This window comes from Diabrotica virgifera, chromosome 3 (genome assembly GCF_917563875.1).
Source record: "Diabrotica virgifera virgifera chromosome 3, PGI_DIABVI_V3a".
Lineage (NCBI taxonomy): Eukaryota > Metazoa > Arthropoda > Insecta > Coleoptera > Chrysomelidae > Diabrotica > Diabrotica virgifera.
Genome location: NC_065445.1, coordinates 251811322 through 251834640, shown reverse-complemented (window position 1 = coordinate 251834640; position 23319 = coordinate 251811322). Strand labels below are relative to the sequence as shown.

At 34.7% G+C, this 23319-nt stretch overlaps 1 protein-coding gene across 2 annotated transcripts in view; it reads left to right on the top strand.

The window, feature by feature from the left end:
- LOC126881695 (cytochrome P450 4C1-like) overlaps positions 1-23319 on the top strand; it is a 121210-nt gene that overhangs the window by 10654 nt on the left and 87237 nt on the right. The window contains exons 2-3 of one of the 2 annotated variants that reach the window (XM_050646103.1): positions 16898-17007; positions 17976-18066. The exons of the other annotated variant lie outside the window; for it this stretch is intronic. Coding sequence (XP_050502060.1) covers positions 16898-17007; positions 17976-18066 — 201 coding nt within the window. The remainder of the gene's footprint in view (positions 1-16897; positions 17008-17975; positions 18067-23319) is intronic. 2 annotated transcript variants of the gene reach the window in all.

Here is a 23319-nt window from a genome sequence, read left to right as displayed (position 1 = left end):
TATTGTATAGTCCGTATTATTTTCCTTTAATAAAAAAAAAGTTACTTACAACAACAAGGGTATCGCCAGGTCACGTGATTTTTCTCGAGCGAACGGACTCGCTCAGTTACAACAGAGGACCCAAACAGCTATCGGTATACGATCTTTCTCACACTGGTGCTTACCTATAGCGCTTTTCATTTAAGTTGGAAGGCAGTTGAAAAATTTCACCAAAAAAAACCTGTCTTTTTTAGAATATTTTTTTTTAATATTAAAAAATACCCTGTCAAAATAACAATTGCACCTCCCTGTCCGGAAGGAATGTACATAGCTGTGCATGTATAGTTGTATATTTTATACTCGTTAATAGTATGTAAAGATTCAGATGAAATCTTCTGAAGTTCAGATGCATCCTCTGAAAATAATGCTGGGACGCCCATGCAAGTATCTTGCAGAGTTAAAATCGCCCTCAAATCGCCTGGCCTGTTTATTTCCTTTATATTTGAATATTTAAATTTACTTTAAAGTCACGTCAATGATATTTTTTGTAATAAAAATTTTTACCCTTTTTTTAACTTTGAGGGGGATTTTTGGGGAAAATAACCGCTACCCTCCAGCCAGACCGGCATTTTTGTATTAGGCTATCATGAAAAAGTCACCTGAAAAATTTTCAGGTTGCCTAAAATACCTACTCAAAAATGTCTCACAGCTCTTATACTAATACTGTCTATGTGCGCATGCGCCCGGCATTATAAAATTTCACTCTCGATCGTAAAGAAGTATAACTTCAAAAAAATTAAAAATTAAATTTTGTTTATTAAAATTGTTTAGAATTGTTTATTAAAATTGTTTATTAGAATTATTTATTAGAATTATTTGTAATTTATAATTTTCAGAATTAGTAATGGATTAGGGCCGTTATTAATTAGTTAAATAGAAAAGTGTTAAAATAAAAATTATGTGTATCAACTACTGTAATCAGGAAAAACGACCTGGATTATTCTCAAGAGGCCAGGTCAATTGTATTTACTATGAATAAATAAATAAATAAATAAATAAATAAATAAATAAATGTCCAAAAATGAACCGAATGCTAATTAGGTAGATTAGACATGTTCTTGATAACCAACACATACGTTATCTATTTAGGTCACAATCATTACTTATGAATGAAGATTTAAGATCACGTCTCTTGAATCAAGATTCAAGATTTAAGTCACAAGTACTCATTGTTTTTTTGTAGTATTTTATATTCTAATCTCATTTTTTCTGTAACATTATTTATTAAAGAAAAATATAGACACTTAACCTTTGAATGTTTTTAAATAAATATATAGGGTGTAACAAAAAGGTAGGTCATATTATTGAATCACATAGTCTGGGACCATAAATGGTTCGATTGAACCTTACTTACCTTCGTAAAAAATGTGCACACAAAAAAAGTTACAGGCCTTTGAAGTTACAAAATGAAAATCGATATTTTCCAATATATCGAAAACTATTTTTTCCGAGATTTTTTATTCAAAATGGACATGCGGTATTCTTATGGTAGGAACATCTTAAAAAAATACTATTAAAATGTGTGCACCCCATGAGTTTTGTTCCTTCAAACCCCCCGAATGTTTGTGTACGTTCCAATTAAATTATTATTGTGGTACCATTAGTTAAAAACAATGTTTTTAAAATTTAAAATTTAAAATTTTTTGCCTACTAAAAAAAGTTAAAAAGTAAAAAAGTAAAAAAGTTGAAACTTTTTTGCCTGTTAATACTTTTTCGATAAATCAGTTTTTATCGAGATATTTTGAACATTTACTTAACCATTTACAAATATGTCGTAGATTTTACAAATGTTCAAAATATCTTAATAAAACCTGGCTTATCGAAAAACTACCAAGAGGCAAAAAAGTTTTAAAAACATTGTGTTTAACTAATAGTACCACAACAATAATTTATTTGAAACGTACACAAATATTTGGGGGGTTTAAGGGAACAAAACCCCCATAAAATTTTTATGGGGTGCACAAATTTCAGTTATTTTTTTTAGATGTTCCTGTCATAGGAAAGCCACATGTCCCTTTTCAATATAAAATCTTATGTGCACTAAGTGTATTAAGGTAAGTTAGGTTCAATCGAACTATAGTTGGTCCCAGAATATGTGATTTAACTTATAACCCACATTTTTGTTACACCATGTATGTATACCCTATTCCACGAACATACCTACGACTGTGTTGAATTATCTCGACAACGAATATTTTATTGTGTAAAATATAAAGAACCAAAGTAAATTGCAAATTACATTGTTGTTTATTGGAATAATCATTAGAGCCATTTACTTTCGTACTTCTTATGTTGCCCACTAAAATATTCGTTGTCGCGATAATCCAACACAGTCGAAAACACTTTGATATACCACTCTTTTTTGGAGCACCCTGTATAATTCACATTATTTTTAGATTGTACCTAGTATTAATGGCCCTGTATATTTCTGTGAAGAATTTTTTTTAAATATAAAGTGGTTTTCCGTACAGACACTGAGGCGAATAAGATGAACCACCCTGTATAATAATATAATCGTGAACTTGTTCTATTTCATCTTGTCCGATCCTCATTGTGATGTCCTCATCTGTATCTGTTATGATTTTGGTCTTGCTGTAATTCATATTAAGCCCTATATTTCCAGCTTCTATGTCCAGTTCTTTCATCATTTCAAACACTTCTTCTTTTTATCGGTTATCAATACGATGCCATTAGCGTACCTTAGATGGTTCACTGAAGCGTTGTCCACAAATTTTTATTAAAAAAAATGTGGACAAGAAAGAACATGTAGCAATATTAAAATGAAAACGAGAAATCTGATTAAATTCATACACCGCAATAAAATATACAGATATAGAGACAAAATATCAACATTATTATTTTAATTACACCTTTAAAATAAATTTCTCTCCTTCTTCTTAAGGTATCTTCTTGATTACATACGTTGCCGATAAGTATAGAAAATTGCTCACACAACTTATGTTTTTGAGAATACTGAAAGATGAAAACAAGGAGAGTAAAATATTCACAGCTAAACATAATATGGAATCATCTCATATTTCTGATTATTTCATGTTAATTTAAAAAACGAGCATGCGAAATCAAACGTTTATTTTATAGCAATTTAATCACCAATACAGCGTTTCTCAACATTTTACCATTTGCGCCCCCATTTTCCATAATTATTTTCACCGCGCCCCCCCTCGTTCAATAACAATATATCTATGCAATAATAATATACCTTGAGCAGCATGAAACCTAATAAACTAAAAAGACATTGAGAAACGCTTCGTAGTGAGTACATTAACAAACCCCGAGAATTCTTCGAGTTAAAATTAAAACGGCGTGAAAAGCAAAAATTAGTTTTAATAAAAACTTTGACTGTGAATGAAATAGCTTTACTTGCCTCTTATAAAGTCTGATGTTAAATAGCCAGATCTAAAAAGCCTAACACTATTGGTGAAGATCTTATATTACCAACTGCAATCAAAAGTGTAGAAACTGTGTTTGGAGATAATTTTGCTAAAAAATTGGAGTTTATACCTCTATCAAATGATACTGTTGCCCGCCGAATTGGTGATATAGCTGAATATGTACAGGATCAGCTCATCAGGAAGTTTCGTGAAAAGCCGTTTTCGATTCAGCTTGATGAGGCAACAGTAGCAATAAATATGCTCATTTTATTGCCTACGTTCGATTTTGTGATGGCAGATCAGTAGCAGAACTACTTTTCTGCAAACCAATAGAATTGATAGCAAAGTCGCTTGCATTATTTGCTATGTTAAATGATTATATAAATGAAGCAAAAATAGAGACACTGTATGATCAACAGAGAAGCTCTGGCTTGAATATTGTGCTAACTACGGTTGTAACAATAGTTAATTATCTACATAAAAATTCCCATTTAAAATAGTTCATTATAAAAATGAGACCTTTGAAAACTAGAATCTTTTCTGTACTTTGCAAAGACATGGATGCGGTACATTCAGCATTATTATTTTATTGTGAGGCAAGCTGGTTATTACGTGGGAAATTTTTACAACGTGTTTTGAATTAAGACATGGAATCGCCATTTTTCTAGAAGAAGAAAAGAGGCCGCAAGCCAAGATGTTTCACGATGGTTTATTTTTGATGGAATTGAGTTACTTGGTTGATATATTCGAGAAACTAAATATTTTGAACTTACAACTTCAAGGGGCCAATACACATATATTTCATACGAATGATAAAATTAATAGGTCTGGATCCCGCGTATGAAAAAAAAGTTGATTAATAGCAAGCTGAAAATTTGTTAATAGCTTAAGAGTGTCTAGTCGGATAAACTTTGATATATGGGAACACCGGAACAGGGGCAGTTTTAATTGTGGAACAGGTTAAAAATTTGGAACGGTCACACCACGAAAACGGCACATTTATTTTGTCCGACAGAACAGACTTAAACTCTCCGAACAGAGATTAAACTCTCATGCAAAAATCAGACCGCTATTTATCACCAAATGGGCATTTTAATTAGTGGAACATGTAGAATATGTCTAATGACAGCAATTATGACAGGTGATAAATAGCAGTCTGATTTTTGCATGAGAGTTTAATCTCTGTTCGGTGAGTTTAAGTCTGTTCTGTCGGACAAAATAAATGTGCCGTTTTCGTGGTGTGACCGTTCCAAATTTTTAACCTGTTCCACAATTAAAACTACCCCTGTTCCAGTGTTCCCATATATCAAAGTTTATTCTACTAGACACCCTTAAGCTATTAACAAATTTTCAGCTTGCTATTAATCAACTTTTTTTTCATACGCGGGATCCAGACCTATAACGCATTCTGTAGAAAATTGAAATTGTGGAACAGAAATTTAAAGCAAAAAACCTAGAAATATTTGAAAATGTGGATGAATGTTTTAAAACTTACCAGGTTGAAGAACAACACGTGAAAGTTGTTTTTGTAACCATTGAAAATCATTTAGCAATGCTGACAAAAAATTTTAAAAGATACTTTTTTGCCGACGACCAATTAATACTTACCTAATAGTTATGAGTGGGTCGGGAATCCGTTTCAAATTACACCCGAAGAGCTCTCTACTGCAGAAGAAGAAACCTTCATAGACTTCACAGCAAATGCCGAAATCAAGAAACAGTTTAATATTAGATCCCTCTTTGAATTTTGGGCAGGGGTAAATGATTTGAGTTTTCTGCACTGAAAACCAGAGCGTTTCGTATACTATTACCGTTTTCACCATCCTACCTTTGCGAAACAGTATTTTCCGCGATGAGAACTGAGAACGTCTATTTCTAATATTACACCCTGTTTTGATAAGCTTTGCTCTGCAAAACAGGCCCAAGGAAGTCACTAATTTACATTGAATTAGTTGATTTAGTCAGTGCTCATAACTATGTATAGCTCCTTGTTCATGGGTATTTTATTTTTTTGTTTGTCAGAATTTTGTTTTGCTTTGATTTTAGTAAATTAGTCAATGTTTTAGGTGTTTTTTTTTTATATTTTCACGCCCCCTCATTGCTAAAAGCGCGCCCTCCTAGGGGGGCGCGCCCCACAGGTTGAGAATCACTACACCAATACAAATTAAAGGAAATAATAAAGTCTTGAAATACAAATTGAAACTATCTGTTTTAAAGATAATGTGAAATACAAAATTTCAAAGTGAAACGAACAATGTTTAAACCTGTGTTTATGTATTTATGTTCTTTTTATTAGTAAAATTTTTAACTTTTGTTGGGGTAGGTTGTTCCATTTTTTTAAAAGTAACTTTGACTAGCCATGCGGTGTTTTGTTGATTATCCCAGCGAGCTTTAATTCTTCTTTTAAGCATATCCCACAAATGTTCTGTAAGATTAAGGTCGGGGTAGCAAGCAGGCCACTAGAGAACAGTTATTTTTTCTACTTCAAAGAAGTATATAGCCACTCTACTGGTATGTGGAAGTGCATTATCATGCATGAAAATTAAACATTCTCACATTGCACCCCTCCAATGCTTAACTACCAGTTCTAGATTCAAAGCAACATACTTGCGAACTGGTAAGATTGTTGTGTACCCAGATCTCTAGATACACGAATTCGTCAGTAATTTGATTTTACACAAATACAAGTTTCGTCTGAAAATAGCGTATTTTGTTAATGTACAATGTTCCAGTTTTGGTGTTGACGACACCAATTTAGGCGATCAATCTTGTACAATTGTTTGGTCTCTTCTAGCGACTTGAACAATTAAACGGGGTCGCGGTGAATTCGTAACTAATTTAATCCCACATCCTAATTACAGGCCAACTGGCAACTCTGACCCTCAGGTAATTTTTCAATAACACATCAACTACCGGTGAATTTGTAACTTTCATTTTCTAAGTAGTATATAAGTATGTATAAGTTTTAATACCGCTATTCCAGGTATGTACGTGTAACAGTTACCCTCTTTGAAGGTGGTATAAAAGGTACTAATTATTTACTTATTTATTGACAATTTAAATGAAAAATAGCCGATTTTAAGAATTTTCGTCTATACCTAAGTTAAAACATTTTACCAAAAAAAACTGAAAAAAGTACCGATTAGTTTATTGAAATATATTTAAAATGAGTTGAAGTAAAAAATAATTAGAACTTTGTTTATCCATAGACATTAATTAAAGGTAAAAATGTAATAAATTGTTAATGTCTTTTGCAAAAATGATTGTACAACTTTCAATTTTGAGCCAGAAGATTTATTTTGTAATGAACATTATCCGACAAAAATTGCAAATGATTTATTCAATGGTTTCAAATTCACCTGTAGACAGTTTCGAGTTGGCAGGGTCAGGTAGTCGAAAAGTTACGAATTGGCCGTTGTATATTTTGATTTGAAAATGTTTGTCATTAAAAGTTGCGAGTTGGCGCGTGTCCATTAAACGATCGTGGCGAGCCATTGATACCTTTTGGCGATTTTGATTAGGTCTATTTTTAAGCTTTCCTAATTTCTGATACCTAGAATGAGACATTTCTTGTTCCTCAAGATCAATAATCTTTCCCCTTTGCACGTTCGTCAACCCCACAATAGGCATCTTTTCGTTTTTAAATTATTTATTTTCATTCGATTTACGTAACTAAAGCAAACAATCTATAACGTAACGAGCTGTGTTATCGGATCATTTTATCGGTTTGTTTATTTTCAATACAAATCTTTATTTTTCTTAACAATATCTTTTTTCAAAAGAAATAAATATATTTGTTTGAAATACATGGTGAATCCATATAAGTTCGGTTGTGTATATGTGCAAATAGTGGAGTTTCCTAGGAAACTTGAATCTTCTTTTGTAAAGAAAATCGAATGTGCTACGACGATTTTCTCTCTTATGCTATTTTGCAAATGGATAATAGAGTATTGATTATACTTTTAAAAATTTTGGTGGGAATTCATTTCCTAAGGTATTAATTATTATGACCTAAACATTTAATGTTAATAGGTCACTGTGCGTGATTTTCTCCTTCAGGCCACTTGAAAGTTTAACGGCAGGAAAGTTTAACTACAAGAAAAGCTTAACGGCAGGTCGTGAAAACTAAAAATTTTACATTGGGAAAGGTGCGAAAAATAAGGAAATTTCCTGTTTTATGTTTAATCTTTTCCGCATCTGCTATGTGATATATCCATTTTCTCCTCGGTCTGCCTTTTTTTGTGATATTTCTTGTTTCGTGATTTTTTCTCGTTATTCTACTGGGTTTTATTCTCATCAAATGTCCATACCAGTTTAATAGTCTCTTTATTATTTTGTTCTGGTTCCTGGCCTGAAATTCCTCTTATTGCCTCATTTCTTATTCTATCTCATTTGGCATTTCCGGCTATGGCTCGTAGATGTCTCATCTCCATTGCGTTTATCCTACTATTATGATTTTTCCGTAAAGTCCAATTTTCACTCGCATCTAGTACCGTCGGTATCAAAATCGTATTATATATTTTCATTTTTATTTCTTAGGAGAATTCTTTTTTCCTCAGAATTGGTGCTAGTGCGTAGTACTTGTTTGATTTTTTTGTACAGTTTGTTACTTGGAGGTCTATTTTTCCATCATTATTAATTTTATTTCCAAGATAATCATTAGTCCATTAAAATATTACATTTAGAGTTGCATTTCTTAGAGGAGTCAATTTTATTTTTTTAATGTGTAGGGTGGTTCAGTAGAAGCCTAAGTTCAAGTTTTTGGGGTCGCCACCCTTGTCCCCCGGCCGCCATATTGGAAAAAGGGGTGCAAAGGGCTTTCGCGCTGTATCTCCTTAACTAGCAATCCTACAGAAAATTTAATTACACATAAAATGTAGCAAATTAAATTTTCTACAATTTTATATTTATTACTTTTTATCGTCAAGTGACGAACAAAAACGTTATAAACAAAAATAAGAGAAAATTTTGTAAGAAGTTTCCTTTTGGAGGTTATAACTGTTTTCCGTTTATTTCACAATAAAATAACATTTTAGCGATTTTGTAGAGAATTTTTCAGTGAATAATTTTCACTATAAAGTTGTTTAATTTCATTTATTATCTAGGTTTTACAGCGCTCCAAACTTGACCAAATTCTCGAATTCTCATAGGAATACAGTAAAAACAATATTTTTCTATCCATATATTATTAGGCGAGCGGCATCAACCGCTATGCCGACCACGAAAATCAAATTTAAGGTGAATGACCATTTTTTTCTATTTTTATGTTTTCGAGGTCGCTGAATCCGAATATGAAGTTTATTTTTATCTAGAGTTGGTGGAGCATGTTCAAAACCTAAATTTTATATAAAAATTCCAAAAATCTATTTTGATGATTTTTCAAATTGACCTCGCTATATCTTTGGTCGCTGTAAATATTTCCTTTTGAGAATTTTACTGTGTCATCTCTGAAGTATGTAGATAACAATGAAATTTGGCCACAATGTTTTTGGCCAGAAACACATTAAAAAAGGAGTTGTTAACTTTTAAACATTTTGTCATCATATTTCGTTAGTTTAATGTTTACTTAAAAAAGTTGAGTGACAAACTTTTTAGTTTATAATTCTAACCAACATAACAATAAAATATAATTTATGAAGAAGTGTTTTGGAAAATTTTAAGTCAAAATATACAATAGGAAAAAAGTTATGTTACTTCATAGACAAGCGGCACAACCCAAAAAACGCTTAAATCTCGAGATCCTGACCACGGTGTGGTGAATGGCTAATTTTGATCATACTTTATGATTTTGATATCAAAAATCGTTTTTTGCTCTTCTTAAGAATTTTGCATTTTGCTGTTGCGTCATTCTTCTTCTGAACCTGCGAATTTGTCATCAAACAACTTCTTGGTCCGTTTCTATATATGCTTAGGGTTATAAGTTTTATAGTCGGGAGAAAGGTCAAAAACAGATTAATAATAGCATAGGAATGTTAAAATCATAATAAATTGTATGAATAAAAAATATATATAAATAGAAAAGTAAGCCTAGCTTTTGTTTTTATTGAATCCCTATGAGCATTCGAGAATCTGGTCAAGTTTGGAGCGCTGTAACACCTTTATAAATAAATGTAATTAAACAACTTTATAGTAGAAATTGTTCGCTGAAAAACCCTCTACAAAATTGCTATCATGTTATTTTATTTTAAAAGGAACCGAAAAAAAGTTATAACCTCAAAAAGGAAACTTGTTAAAAATTTTTTACATATTTTTGTTTATATCTTTTTTGTTGGTCACTTGACGATAAAAAGTAATAGAAACAAAATTGTAGAAAATTTAATTTTATACATTTTATGTATAATTTCTTTTACCGTAGGGTTGACAGTTTACGAGATATAGCGCGAAACCCCTTTGCACTCCATTTCCAAGATGGTGGCCGGGGGACAAGGGTGGCGACCCCAAAAACTTGAACTTAAGCTTCTACTGATCCCCCCTACACAATAAAGAAATAAAATTGACTCCTCTAACAAATGCAAGGTATGGCTTAAAAATGTAACATTTTAATGGACTACATATGCGGTAACTATTTCCAGTTGAGTATTGTTGCCTTTTATATTTATTTCATTTTCTTCCTTTTCGTCGATGTCCATTATTTTAAAAAGTCTAAAAGGGGTGATACACACGCGAGTAAGTACGCGAACTTATGGCTCGCGACCTTTTTCGCACGTGTATCACCGCAAGTACGCGTACTTTAAGTCCGCCGAGTAAGTACGCCGTCGATCCAATAAGTTTGAAATCTTACTCGTAACCCGTACGTGTATCACTTCCACGAGCCGCGAGCCTCGAGCCATCATGTTATTGCGTTTAAAGTTACACTTATATTTTCACTAATTAAGGAAATTGCCTAGAAATAATTCAATCATTTATTATTGAAAGGAGACAAGTTACGTTTTATAAGTTTTGAGAAAACCGTAAAACACTATTTTAAGCTATACTGTAGCTATTTGTATAACAAGGGAGGAAAGTGCTACTTTTCCTCCCGAGAATGAAGTTTACTGCCCGACGCGTAGCGGAGGGCAGTAATCATTCAAGGGAGGAAAAGGCACTTTACTCCCATGTTATACATATGGTTTTTCCACCTTCCTCAAATAACAAGTCATTTTTTCATTTTTACTTAATTTATTTATGTAACTAACCAACAAAATTTATTAGAACTAAAACTAACAAGTAGGTACAATATAACTGTCAACTGTCAAATATAAGTCAAATTATTAATGTAAACATTGTTAAATCAAAATAACAATTTACTGTTTTTTACCATTCTGCAAAATACAGAGTGTTTTTAAATAAACGTTAAAATGTATAGATACTTAAATAATAGAAAATAGATATTGTACAGGATATCTAATATTGTAGATATTGTAAAAATATTTTCCTCCCTAGGGAGGAAAAGTACAACTTTTCTCCCTATAATCAGGTCCGGAAAAGTATACTTTCGGTAGAGGTAGGTGGAAAAATTATTTTTGATTATTAACCTTAAACCTAATTAGTAAACCTAATTATTTATAGGCTGTTTTATCCTCCTGATGAAAATATTACCATCCGAGGACAGTTTCTAAATTTTTTGCTAAACACACTTCTCACAGCAGGCTACGATAGGATCCATGCATAAGTAACATTTTGCAAAGTGTGCAAAATATCTGGTTTTCCTTTTCGTGCTGTGTTTGAAATGCCTTTTACCTGGTGGTTGGATAAGGTCGGTTTTGTGTAGGCATTCCAGAGTATGTATTTCATAACAGCTTATCGAATATGAGAAAGTCATTCTGAGGATGCAGTCCTAATTTGAAAATAACTTTCTACTAGGTCTATTATAATTTTTTAATAAATAATTGTCTTCGTTGTTTAGTATATTCCCTATTAGGGTTATTAGGTAAATGTTTATACTGGCGATATTTAGAACCCCATAAAAAAAATTACAAGTAGCCACCGCTTAATATTTCTAGACAAATTATAAGGTGACGCCATTTTATGTACCTACAATATCATTATAGAATAAAATCATCTCTGGCGTGTTGCTAATTTCGTCTATTCAGTCTGCTATATCAGTGTAATGAAATGATGAAACCAGTAATACATTTCTATTCTTTTTGGGTACATGATAATCTTCCTTATCTCCACGTAACTCTCTAACTAAATTCACTTGTGATAAACGCTCTCTTTGCGTAAGCCAGTGCTTTATCCACACTTTTCGATTTCGTCTTTTTTTTATTAGTATTTAAAATATAATATGATAAAATTCCTAAATAGCACAAAGCATCTTCTCTCGACGACATTGCAATGAGGTATGAGTAAGTCTGCCGACGGCGACCGCGATCTTTAAAACCGCGTACTTTAAGTCTGCCGTGTATCACCGACGGCGAGCCGAGTAAGTCCGCGATCTTTAAACCCGCGTACTTAAAGATTGCATGTGTATCACGAGCTTTAGTTTGGTTATTCATTTTCCATTATTTTACTTTTCGCGATATTTATTTCCATTTTTAATTTCTCTCTCTTCCAAATTTAATTTCCTCTGTCCTTATGTTTATAAGTTTTTGAATTTTTGTCACGGAATCTGATATAGGGACTACGTCATCCGCATACAAGAATGCTTCTATTTTTACTGGCTATAATCTTTGGTATCCTATTATTTTTTGTATTTGGTGGGTTCTTTCTCCAGTATTTCTAGTCAATTTGTTCATTATGAATTGGCTCCGTGCGTCTCCCCTCTACTTATACGTCACGTGACATGTTGTCAGATTTTGTAAGGACGTTTTAACATTGAGTCTTATGGGATTATTTTGTTAAACTTGAATATTTTATTTTGTAGTGATAATAACCGAATACAATTGTTAGAATTCATTAGTTATTAATTTAAACTGTAATTTATAGTGCAACAAAAATATTTTCTTTTTCGTTAATAAAGATTTATTTACATAAACTGCGATAGTGAGGTTATGTATACAAAATCAAACTGATAATCAATATTGGAAAGTGAAGAATTTATATCAGATTAAGTGCGTTTTTATTTTCTCTTTATATTATTACATAATATCACTAGCGTGACACGGCATTTTTTTTAAATGTCTCATTTAAACATACACAAAGCGTCCTGATAAAATTTCAAAAAACCGCCACCATGAGCAGGTCGGTCGATTTTGCTTTGACACTTTGTTAACGCTCGGAGCGAATAGTAGCGGAATAAGACTGTCCCCTTGTTTGATACTTCTTTCCTAGTTGAATTCTTCAGTACTTTCTCCTGCTATCTGTGCACGTCCTTTTACTACTCTGCATATACTTTTAATTATTTTTATCAGTGTAAGTGGTACTTTCATGTTCTGCAAGCATTGCCATATATTTTTTCTTTCTATAGAGTCGAACGCTGCTCTTAGATCTATGAATGCCAGAATGGGTTTACCCCCGAGTCAATACTTCTTTCTATTATATTTCTAATGATGTAAATGTTATCGTTTATCTGACTTTCTGGTCTAAACGCTACTTGTTATTTTCCCAGTTCTTTCTCTATATTTTCGTATATCTTTTAAAACATACCGATGATAAACATATTGCTCTATATTTTTCGCAGTTGACGTGTTCTCCCTTTTTGTATATTGGCACTATAAGGTTACTTTGCCTGTCTTTTGGGATTTCTTGCTTTTCCCATGCCTCTTTGTATATTTTCCATAACCAGTTTATCCCTTCTTCTCCCATGTATTTGACCATTTCCGAGTCTATGTCATCCTCCCCTCTCTTGGTTATCTCATATGATATTTTTTTTATCATACCATATTTTTATGATAGTACACAAAAAGGCATAAAAGATAAATTCGTGGTTGAACTCGTGGTTGAGTCGTGATCGAAATCCTCTGGTCTATAATGTCCTTGGACGAGAAGAGCGTGTTTCTTTTTTTCTTTGTTTAAAATTCAAGAGATCTCCCTAGAAATATTGTTTATAAATTCTATTTTTCGGCAAATGTGCGTTTTAATAATAACATATAAATACATTTTAAGTGACTAGTTGATTGTAGAAGTCATTCAAAAACCTGTTTTATCATAATTGGATCTAAATTATTGTTTTATGCTGATTACCTACGTGTATTAGTCCAGTCACTGGAGGAAAACAGGCCAATACTTCTAAATTTTTTTGCTTAATCGATTTTGCTAAAAATTTGAAATTATACTTGTCTTACCCACTTTTTAAAAGTTATTTATGCGCCAGGTGAGCTTTCAATTTTTATCCCAGATTTAGCCATCACTCCCTCTAAGGGTACAATTCACTCACCCCAGATACCTACCTACGGTATCAAAAGGATTGAGCTCTGGTGGGACTCTTTCCACGTTATCGAGCCCTAGGTGACTTGGTATGCAGGTGTATGTCACAAAAATTTTCGTACACTTCTGGCTGTCGCGAGTAGCACAGCTTTCTGCATGGTCTTATAAAGATTTTCATTGAGACCCAGCTTTTTTATGCTTTCGAGGAGGGTCTTCGGAATGACTTCAGTAGTAGACATAATAATCCGTATTGTCTGGGTACTTTGCATTCTCCATTGTCTCCGTATTTGAATTTCCAGGTCTCTGTACTTGGCGATCTTTTCAGTAAATTTACTACGTAGATTATTGTTGTTAGGTATCGCCACATCAATTAGTGTTGTTTCTTTTGTTAATTTATTAACTAGTACGAGATCTGGTCTATTATGTGCCACTGTTTGGTCTGTGAGCACAGTGCGGTCCCAGTATAGCTTGTAGTTGCCATCCTCAAGCATACTCTCAGGGACGTATTGATAATATGGGAGATGGTCCGTTTGGAGAAGTCCCAGTTTGATAGCTATCTCTTGATGAAGGACCTTTCCAACTGAGTCATGCCGTTCCTTGTATTCAGTTGCAGCAAATGCCTGGCAGCCCCCGGTAATATGTTGGATGGTTTCTTGGGCTTGACATCCATATCGGCATCTGTCGTTTTGAACCTGAGGGTCTTTGATGACGATATATTTCAGGTAATTTCTGGTTGGTATAACCTGATCCTGAATGGCCAGTAATGAACCCTCCGTTTCAGGGAACATCTTTCCTGATGTAAACCAATAGTTCGACGCTGTATTGTCGACATAGTCTTGGCTGACCTCATTGGGATGTCGCCCGTGCAGAGGTTAACCCATCCAGGTGCGCATTTTTTCGTCTTTTGTGAGGTGGTTTATGCGCATTTCTGGTTCCCTCAGTTTGATCGCTGTTGCATCATCTACTGCGCAGATAGCGCGATGTAGAGTAGATGTCTCAGCCTGCATCTGAAAATAAGTTCTTAAAGTAGCAATTTGTTTGTCTAATTGCTCACCTATATCCATAAGTCCTCTTAATCCTAAATTCCGTGATAGTGTCGTTCTGTCTACTGCATTTTTGAGATGGTGTTTTTGTGCCTTTGTGAGGTGTGTTCTTACTTTTCACTGAAGATTCTTTATGTCCGTTTTTGTCCACTTAACAATGCCAAACGAATATCTAAGCGCGGAACATGCGTAGGTGTTTAGTGCCTTAAATAAATTTCTACTGCAGACTAACTCCGCAGTTATCTCAGTTTTCATTTGCTTATGGTCAATATTTCGCGCTTGCTTTACTCCATGATATTTATACATATCGTTTTCACCCATGGCCTCGATGTCCTGGCCATTTTGCATATCGAATCCTCCGGGCTGTAATTTTCCTCTGACTATATTTAAAACACGGCACTAGTCTAGTCCGAAGTGCCTACTAATGTCATTTGAAAAGGATTCTACAGTTCTTAGCATCTCATCTAGTTGGTTTCGAGTGGAAGCCATTAATTTGAAATCATCCATATACAACAGATGATTAAGCTTCGCCACCACATTGTTGTTATTTTTTATGCTAAAACCTGCGTCAGTGGAGTTCAATAGCTGAGAAAGTGAATTCATAGCTAGACAGAACCACAGTGGACTTAACGAATCTCCTTGGAAAAGGCCCCGGGCGATTGCGATATTTTCAGTTTCGATGTTATTTTCACCAGGTATTTGAAGGTGAATTCTAGTCTTTCACTCTGTCATTATATGCTGTAAAAAGGTCACTACATTATCATCGAATTTATATATTCTCAATATATCTATAAGCAACTCATGCGGCACTGAATCAAAGGCCTTCTTGTAATTAATGAAGGTAGTAAATAGGTTCCTCTTTTTGGAATATGCTTGATTAGAAATGACTGAGACGATGATAAGTTGTTCTTTGCAACCATGGAACCCTTAGCGCATCCTTTCTGCTGAGGCTCTATGATATTATTCAATGCACAGTGTTGGTAGATACGCCGGGCTACACAGGATGTGACCAATTTATACAAAGTTGGAAGACAAGTAATTGGGGTATTTGGCTGAATCTTGGGTGTTATTTTGATCCTTCGGCATTAAATAAGTGGTTCCCTGAGTTAGAAATAATGGTGTTTCCTCCGGATTAGAAATAACATTATTAATTAGTGTTGATAAGCAATCGTGAACACTCCCCAAAACTTCTTAAGCCAGAAGTTTTGAACTTCCTCTGGTCCAGGAGATCTCCAGTTATGAAGCTGAGGCTTTGATTATAGTTGAGACTTCTTCAGTGGTGAAGGGTTCATAGAGAGTAGTAGTGTAAGTAGTGATGGCAGTTCTGTGTCGTATCTTCTATCCATCCAGCATTGTTGTTAAGAGCAGCTGGTGTGGAAAGTTGATTTCCCCAAAACTCATGAATTTCTTCTTGGCTTTGGTAAGACTTATCGAGATTTTCTACGGTGGAATTGAGTTTTCGATAGAAGGCCTTCTGAGCAGTCTCAAAATTCTTATTATTATTATTCCGGTTTATTTTAACGTTCTCCGTCTTGTGGTTCCCAGTTTCCAGCTACATCGGTCCTTCCATTCGCCGGGGTGAAGGTTCCTTTCTGACATTGCCTTCTGAATGCTGGCTAGCCAGGATTGTTTCTGCCTTCCTCTATTCCTTGTTTCCCTTGTCGTCCATTTTAAAATTTGTTTTGGCAGCCTGGCGTCGTCCATTCTTGCTACCTGTCCATACCAGATCAGTGGTCTCTTTTGAATTTTATCTATGATGGTTGACTTAACTTACCTCATATTTCTGATTTGGTCATTTTGCGTTTTTTCAAGCCTTGATTTTCTAGTTGCTCTTCTCCAGAAGTCCATTTCCAATGCAAGGAGACGTCGTTCCAGGGATTTATAGGATAGTATAGGTGCATCGTTTTTGAATTCTATTATTTGTACTGATACATACGTAACTTGAAAGATTTAGCACTTAACTTCATACTGTCGGTATGCATGTACTTCATACTGTCATTTTTATAAAAATCCACCCTCAACATTTTTCCCAGTCGCGCCTAAAGATGTATAACTTTTACAGATGTATAACAAAAACATTTTCATGGTTATTTCAACAGATTTTTTTAAATTTTCTTAAATACATTTTTTTTACAGAGGATGTTTTTAAAAGAGATAGGGCCAATGCTAAGGCATACCATCCAATATATCAACAACATAGTTTACCTTTTGCAATTGTTAATCTAATAGCTCCAGAAGACATTGAGGTATGAAAAATTTGTTTTATGACAAATTATAAGTAAATTATTATACAGTGCGGTGGAATAAGTGTTGCCCCCCCTATTAAGTTGTTTATTTTAAGAAAATAAGCAAAACGCTCGGACAGGTCGATTTTTAAACTAGCCACAGTATATTATAGCATCAACGTCTCGAACTTTACGCGATCTCTCTTCAGGTGACAGGCATAACTTTAATTTTTTTAAATGGGAAAGCGCATCGTGTGACACATCATTCAAAAGCTCTTTCAAACATGTATAATACTTTAAATCCTGTTTGAGAGCGTCGGCTCAAAATTTCGGTCGAATTCTTTCTAAATGCAATCATTTTTTTCGAATCCTGAAAAAACTAATAAATGTTTTTGAAAAATTTAAACGCAGAATGAAATATTACAGTATTCTCGATGGTCCAAAGTCCCTGAGAACTCCTATAATGTTTATTTTAATAAGTCACAGTGGTGAAAAAAAGAGAAAATTTAGTGTGGTTTTTAATTTCAAATATATCATTCAAAAGAAACTTTTTGTTTATTCTAAGGGACTGACAGCCCTCGGTAATAATCTAGTCTTTGATTCTGCGTTTAAATTTTTCAAAAATACTTATTAGTTTTCTCAGAAATCGAAAAAAATAAATCCGTTTAAAAAGAGTTCGACCGAAATTTTACACCTACGCTCTCAAACAGGATTAAAGTATTATACATGTTTGAAAATAGTATTTTAAGAGCTTTTAAATGAGGGGTCACATGATGTACTTTCCCATTTAAAAAAATCAAAGTTATGCCTGTCACCTGAAGAGGGATCGCGTAAAGTTCGAAACGTTGATGCTATAATATACTATGGTTAGTTTAAAAATCGACCTGTCCGAGCGTTTTGCTTATTTTCTTAAAATAAACAACTTAATAGGGGGGGGCCAACACTTATTCCACCGCACTGTATAAAACCAACTAATACATTTTTTCCAGCTCATATTAAACAATTCAAAACATATAGAAAAAGGTGCTTTCTACGATTTCCTTCACAGTTGGCTTGGAAATGGGCTATTAACGAGCAAAGGTAAACTCACTTTAAAATAGGACATTGCTCGTCCTATACTACAATCACAATAAAGATGCACTAGAAATAAACAAACCATGACACTTGAATGTTACGAGGAGCACTCCCAAATCGAGATTTACAGTGTACCGGGTGTCCCAATAAGAATGGCTCTCGGCCATATCTCAGGAACCGTTTATAGTACAGCTTTGAGAAAAAAATATTTATAACCAAAGTTGCCTCGGGAAAAGCCTGGAAATTAATTTCATAATTGTGGATCCACCGCTAGAGGGCGTAATTGAATATGAAAAATAAAAAAATCAAAATTTAACAAAATTTACCTAATAAAAAGACACTGGAAATTCAATCATCGTATTCTTCATAAAATTGTGCGCATATTTGATTTTACAAGTTTCAAGTCGACCTTTGCAAATAAGAGCTGGGGGTGAGTGGGAACCTTTTATGAAAAAATGGCTGTAAGTCCGGTTCCGCTAAATCGAATTTTGCATACTTGGTCTTGTTGAAAACAGCTCTTTTTCTTCAATGTAAGTGTCTTATTTTCGAAATAGCCTAATAAGTAATATGCAAGCTAGGAGGCGTTATTTAATTATTTTCAGAAATCTAGTTTTCTTTGGAAAATATTAAACACAAGTATGCATTTGTAATCCTGTATTACAAAATTAGACTAAATAAGCAACATAATACCGAAAACCGCATGTCGATACCATTTTTCTATCTCGAGATATCTTAAGAAATGTGTAAATTTTAAACATAACCGTTACTGTCACCGGTAAACGAGGTTAAGGAAAAGTAGCGTGCTATGGAAAAAACAAATAAACATTTTCCAGACGTAAACGTATATAATTAATTAAAACAACAATAAGACAAACAACACTATAAAATATAACAAAGAAATAAATAAAAGCAACTACTTACTTAGTCTTAGTGATTGCCTAAATGTTCAAATTGTTGCCCATCATTTTGAATGCAAGCATTTACTCTTTCAAGAGTAGATTGAATAGAAACAGATTTAACTGTTTTAGACTTTTATTTGTGGGGACGGATTATATATATATATATATATATATATATATATATATATATATATATATATATATATATATATATATGCTTTCTGTTGTTTTCCGGGTTTGACTCCGCGTTGAATAATTTTGGTTTTGATAAAAACCATTATTTTGACGACGTTTCGGCAAGATCTCACTTGCCATTGTCAAGTCAGGTAGTTCCGCTTCTCGCTGCTGCTTGAAGTAAACTGAATTTTTACTCACGATACCGTCGCTTATGTAGTTGATCCTGATGCTGCTTGCCCTGCGCGAACTCTGGCTCTTGTTATTGGTCCGGTGTAGGTTGCAGTCGTCGGCGGGATGTTACGCGTGGATGTTGCGGCCTGATTTATTTTGGTCTTTTTCTTCAATACCGTTTTCCAAGTTGTAGGAAGCCGTTGCGCATCATCTCTTTGGTTTAAGCCGTTGGGATTTCTTTCAATTTCTATCGATTCTCTGATTTCCCGTTTTCTTTTTATTTCGATGTTGGCTAACATCGTTGTTTGGTTCAGGTTTATTGTGTGTCCTGTATTTGCGACATGTTGAGCCAGGGATGACGTGGTTTCTCCCCTTTCGATAGCATTTCGGTGTTCTTCTCGTCTTACCTGGATTCTTCGGTTGGTCTGTCCAATGTACGACTTTCCACAATCCCCACACGGAATCTCGTATACACCTTGGCTTTCTAACGATATTTTGGTCTTTGGTGTTGCTAAAATAGTTGAGATCTTTCTGTCCGTATTAAATATCGTTTCTATGTTGTGTTTTCTCAGCACTCTCCCTATTTTCTCTGTCGTACCCTTCACATATGGCAGAATGGTTTTGCCGATCGGCTTATTGTCTTCTGTAGGGTCCTTATCTCTTCTTCGAGCATTTTGAGCTTTTTCGATGTTGTATGTTGAGAAGCCGTTTTTTCTTAACGCTGTTTTCACGTTATGCATTTCTTCATTTTGATGTTCTTGGTCTGTCAGTCTTTCGGATCTTGTAATCAAGGTTTTGATGACTGAATGCAATTGTGCAGGATGGTGGTGTGAAGCAGCATTTAGATATCTATCGGTATGTGTCGGTTTCCGATACACTGTATGGCCTATGTGTCCGTCTTGTTTCTTTATTATTAACACATCTAAGAATGGAATTTGATCGTTTTCTTCCAGTTCCATGGTAAACTGAATTTTATGGTGGATATTGTTGATGTGTTCTAAAAAAGCCTTTAGTTTTTCTTCTCCGTGGGTCCAGATAATAAAAGTGTCATCCACGTATCTAAGCCACAGTTTGGGTTTGTATTCAGCTGTTTCTATTGCCCGCTGTTCTATTTCCTTCATAAACAAGTTCGCTATTACTGGTGACAGTGGAGAACCCATCGGTGCTCCCTCAATTTGTTTATATCTTTGTTCCTTATAGATGAAATAAGTGTTATTTAAACAGTGTTTGGTTAGGTTTAGTGTATCCGGTGATATTGGATACTTTTTGCTTATGATGTCCAGTGATTCATCTATAGGAACATTCGTGAAAAGTGAGACAACATCGAAGCTGACTAGCAAATGTCCCGGCTCAAGAGTCACACCTTTTATACGCTCGATGAAGTGGCTCGCGTTCTTGACGTAAGAATCCGCTTCTTCCGCGTATGGTTGCAGCTGTTGGGCCAGAAATTTCGCCAGCGGTTGTAAGGGAGATCCGATGGAACTCACAATTGGTCGCAGTGGTAATCCTGCCTTGTGTACCTTGGGTAGGCCGTAAAATTTTGGGCATCTAGATGACTTCTCTCTAGGTATGAGATGGACCTGTTGTTCTTTATTGATATTTGAGGCTTTGATCTTGGCTTTTGTTATTTTCTCTAGATAGGTTGTCGGGTCTGACGAGATGCTTTGATATGTTGTATCATTTAAGATGTCGTTTATTTTTGTTTCGTAGTCTTGAATATTCATCATTACCGTAGCGTTGCCTTTGTCAGCTGGAAGCACGATGATTTCTTTGTTGTTCTTCAAATTATGTAAGGCTTCTTTCTCTTGCCGTGTTAAATTTCTTTTTGGTGGTTTAGCTGTTCTTAATATTTTTGATACGTCTTGGCGTATGATCTCGGCTGTTTCTGCTGGGAGATTAGTAATTGTAGTCTCTACCTCAGTAATGATGTTTTCTACGGGAATGTATGTAGGTGCAACAGCAAAATTGAAACCTTTTGCAAGAACACTATTCGTGGCTTCATCCAGTGTCAGATTTGAAAAGTTATATACTAAATTGTTTGTTTCTATTTGTGGATTTTCTTTCTTTTTTGGCCGCTGTTGTAGTAACAAATTTTCAAACTTTTTAATTTGTTTGGTCTTAGTGAGATCAGCATCTGTTTCTGCTCGAAAGTTTGTCAGTTGTTCAAAGAAATTCCATAATGTTGGATGGATTGTGTTACTTAGTTTAAGATGCAGCTGTAATGATTCTGCATTCATTTTGTCGATGTCTCGTCTGGTATCATGGATTGCCTCTCTAATAAGCGCCAGGCTTGCTCTTCTTAAGATGTTTTTAGTTTTATAGTTGTTTTTGTGAAAAGTGAGCTTCATACAAGTCGGTATAATGCTTTCGTCACGGCAGCGTTCTAAAAACGTAAGGTTGCATAACAACGTCCTTCGTTTCGATCGTAGTTTTTCGTATCTTCTGATGTCTGGTAGAATTTCCTCCCCGTAGAGGTTAATTATGTTACACTTGAAGTTTCCGCGGGAGCTATATGTGCTTTCTGTTGTTTTCCGGGTTTGACTCCGCGTTGAATAATTTTGGTTTTGATAAAAACCATTATTTTGACGACGTTTCGGCAAGATCTCACTTGCCATTGTCAAGTCAGGTAGTTCCGCTTCTCGCTGCTGCTTGAAGTAAACTGAATTTTTACTCACGATACCGTCGCTTATGTAGTTGATCCTGATGCTGCTTGCCCTGCGCGAACTCTGGCTCTTGTTATTGGTCCGGTGTAGGTTGCAGTCGTCGGCGGGATGTTACGCGTGGATGTTGCGGCCTGATTTATTTTGGTCTTTTTCTTCAATACCGTTTTCCAAGTTGTAGGAAGCCGTTGCGCATCATCTCTTTGGTTTAAGCCGTTGGGATTTCTTTCAATTTCTATCGATTCTCTGATTTCCCGTTTTCTTTTTATTTCGATGTTGGCTAACATCGTTGTTTGGTTCAGGTTTATTGTGTGTCCTGTATTTGCGACATGTTGAGCCAGGGATGACGTGGTTTCTCCCCTTTCGATAGCATTTCGGTGTTCTTCTCGTCTTACCTGGATTCTTCGGTTGGTCTGTCCAATGTACGACTTTCCACAATCCCCACACGGAATCTCGTATACACCTTGGCTTTCTAACGATATTTTGGTCTTTGGTGTTGCTAAAATAGTTGAGATCTTTCTGTCCGTATTAAATATCGTTTCTATGTTGTGTTTTCTCAGCACTCTCCCTATTTTCTCTGTCGTACCCTTCACATATGGCAGAATGGTTTTGCCGATCGGCTTATTGTCTTCTGTAGGGTCCTTATCTCTTCTTCGAGCATTTTGAGCTTTTTCGATGTTGTATTTTGAGAAGCCGTTTTTTCTTAACGCTGTTTTCACGTTATGCATTTCTTCATTTTGATGTTCTTGGTCTGTCAGTCTTTCGGATCTTGTAATCAAGGTTTTGATGACTGAATGCAATTGTGCAGGATGGTGGTGTGAAGCAGCATTTAGATATCTATCGGTATGTGTCGGTTTCCGATACACTGTATGGCCTATGTGTCCGTCTTGTTTCTTTATTATTAACACATCTAAGAATGGAATTTGATCGTTTTCTTCCAGTTCCATGGTAAACTGAATTTTATGGTGGATATTGTTGATGTGTTCTAAAAAAGCCTTTAGTTTTTCTTCTCCGTGGGTCCAGATAATAAAAGTGTCATCCACGTATCTAAGCCACAGTTTGGGTTTGTATTCAGCTGTTTCTATTGCCCGCTGTTCTATTTCCTTCATAAACAAGTTCGCTATTACTGGTGACAGTGGAGAACCCATCGGTGCTCCCTCAATTTGTTTATATCTTTGTTCCTTATAGATGAAATAAGTGTTATTTAAACAGTGTTTGGTTAGGTTTAGTGTATCCGGTGATATTGGATACTTTTTGCTTATGATGTCCAGTGATTCATCTATAGGAACATTCGTGAAAAGTGAGACAACATCGAAGCTGACTAGCAAATGTCCCGGCTCAAGAGTCACACC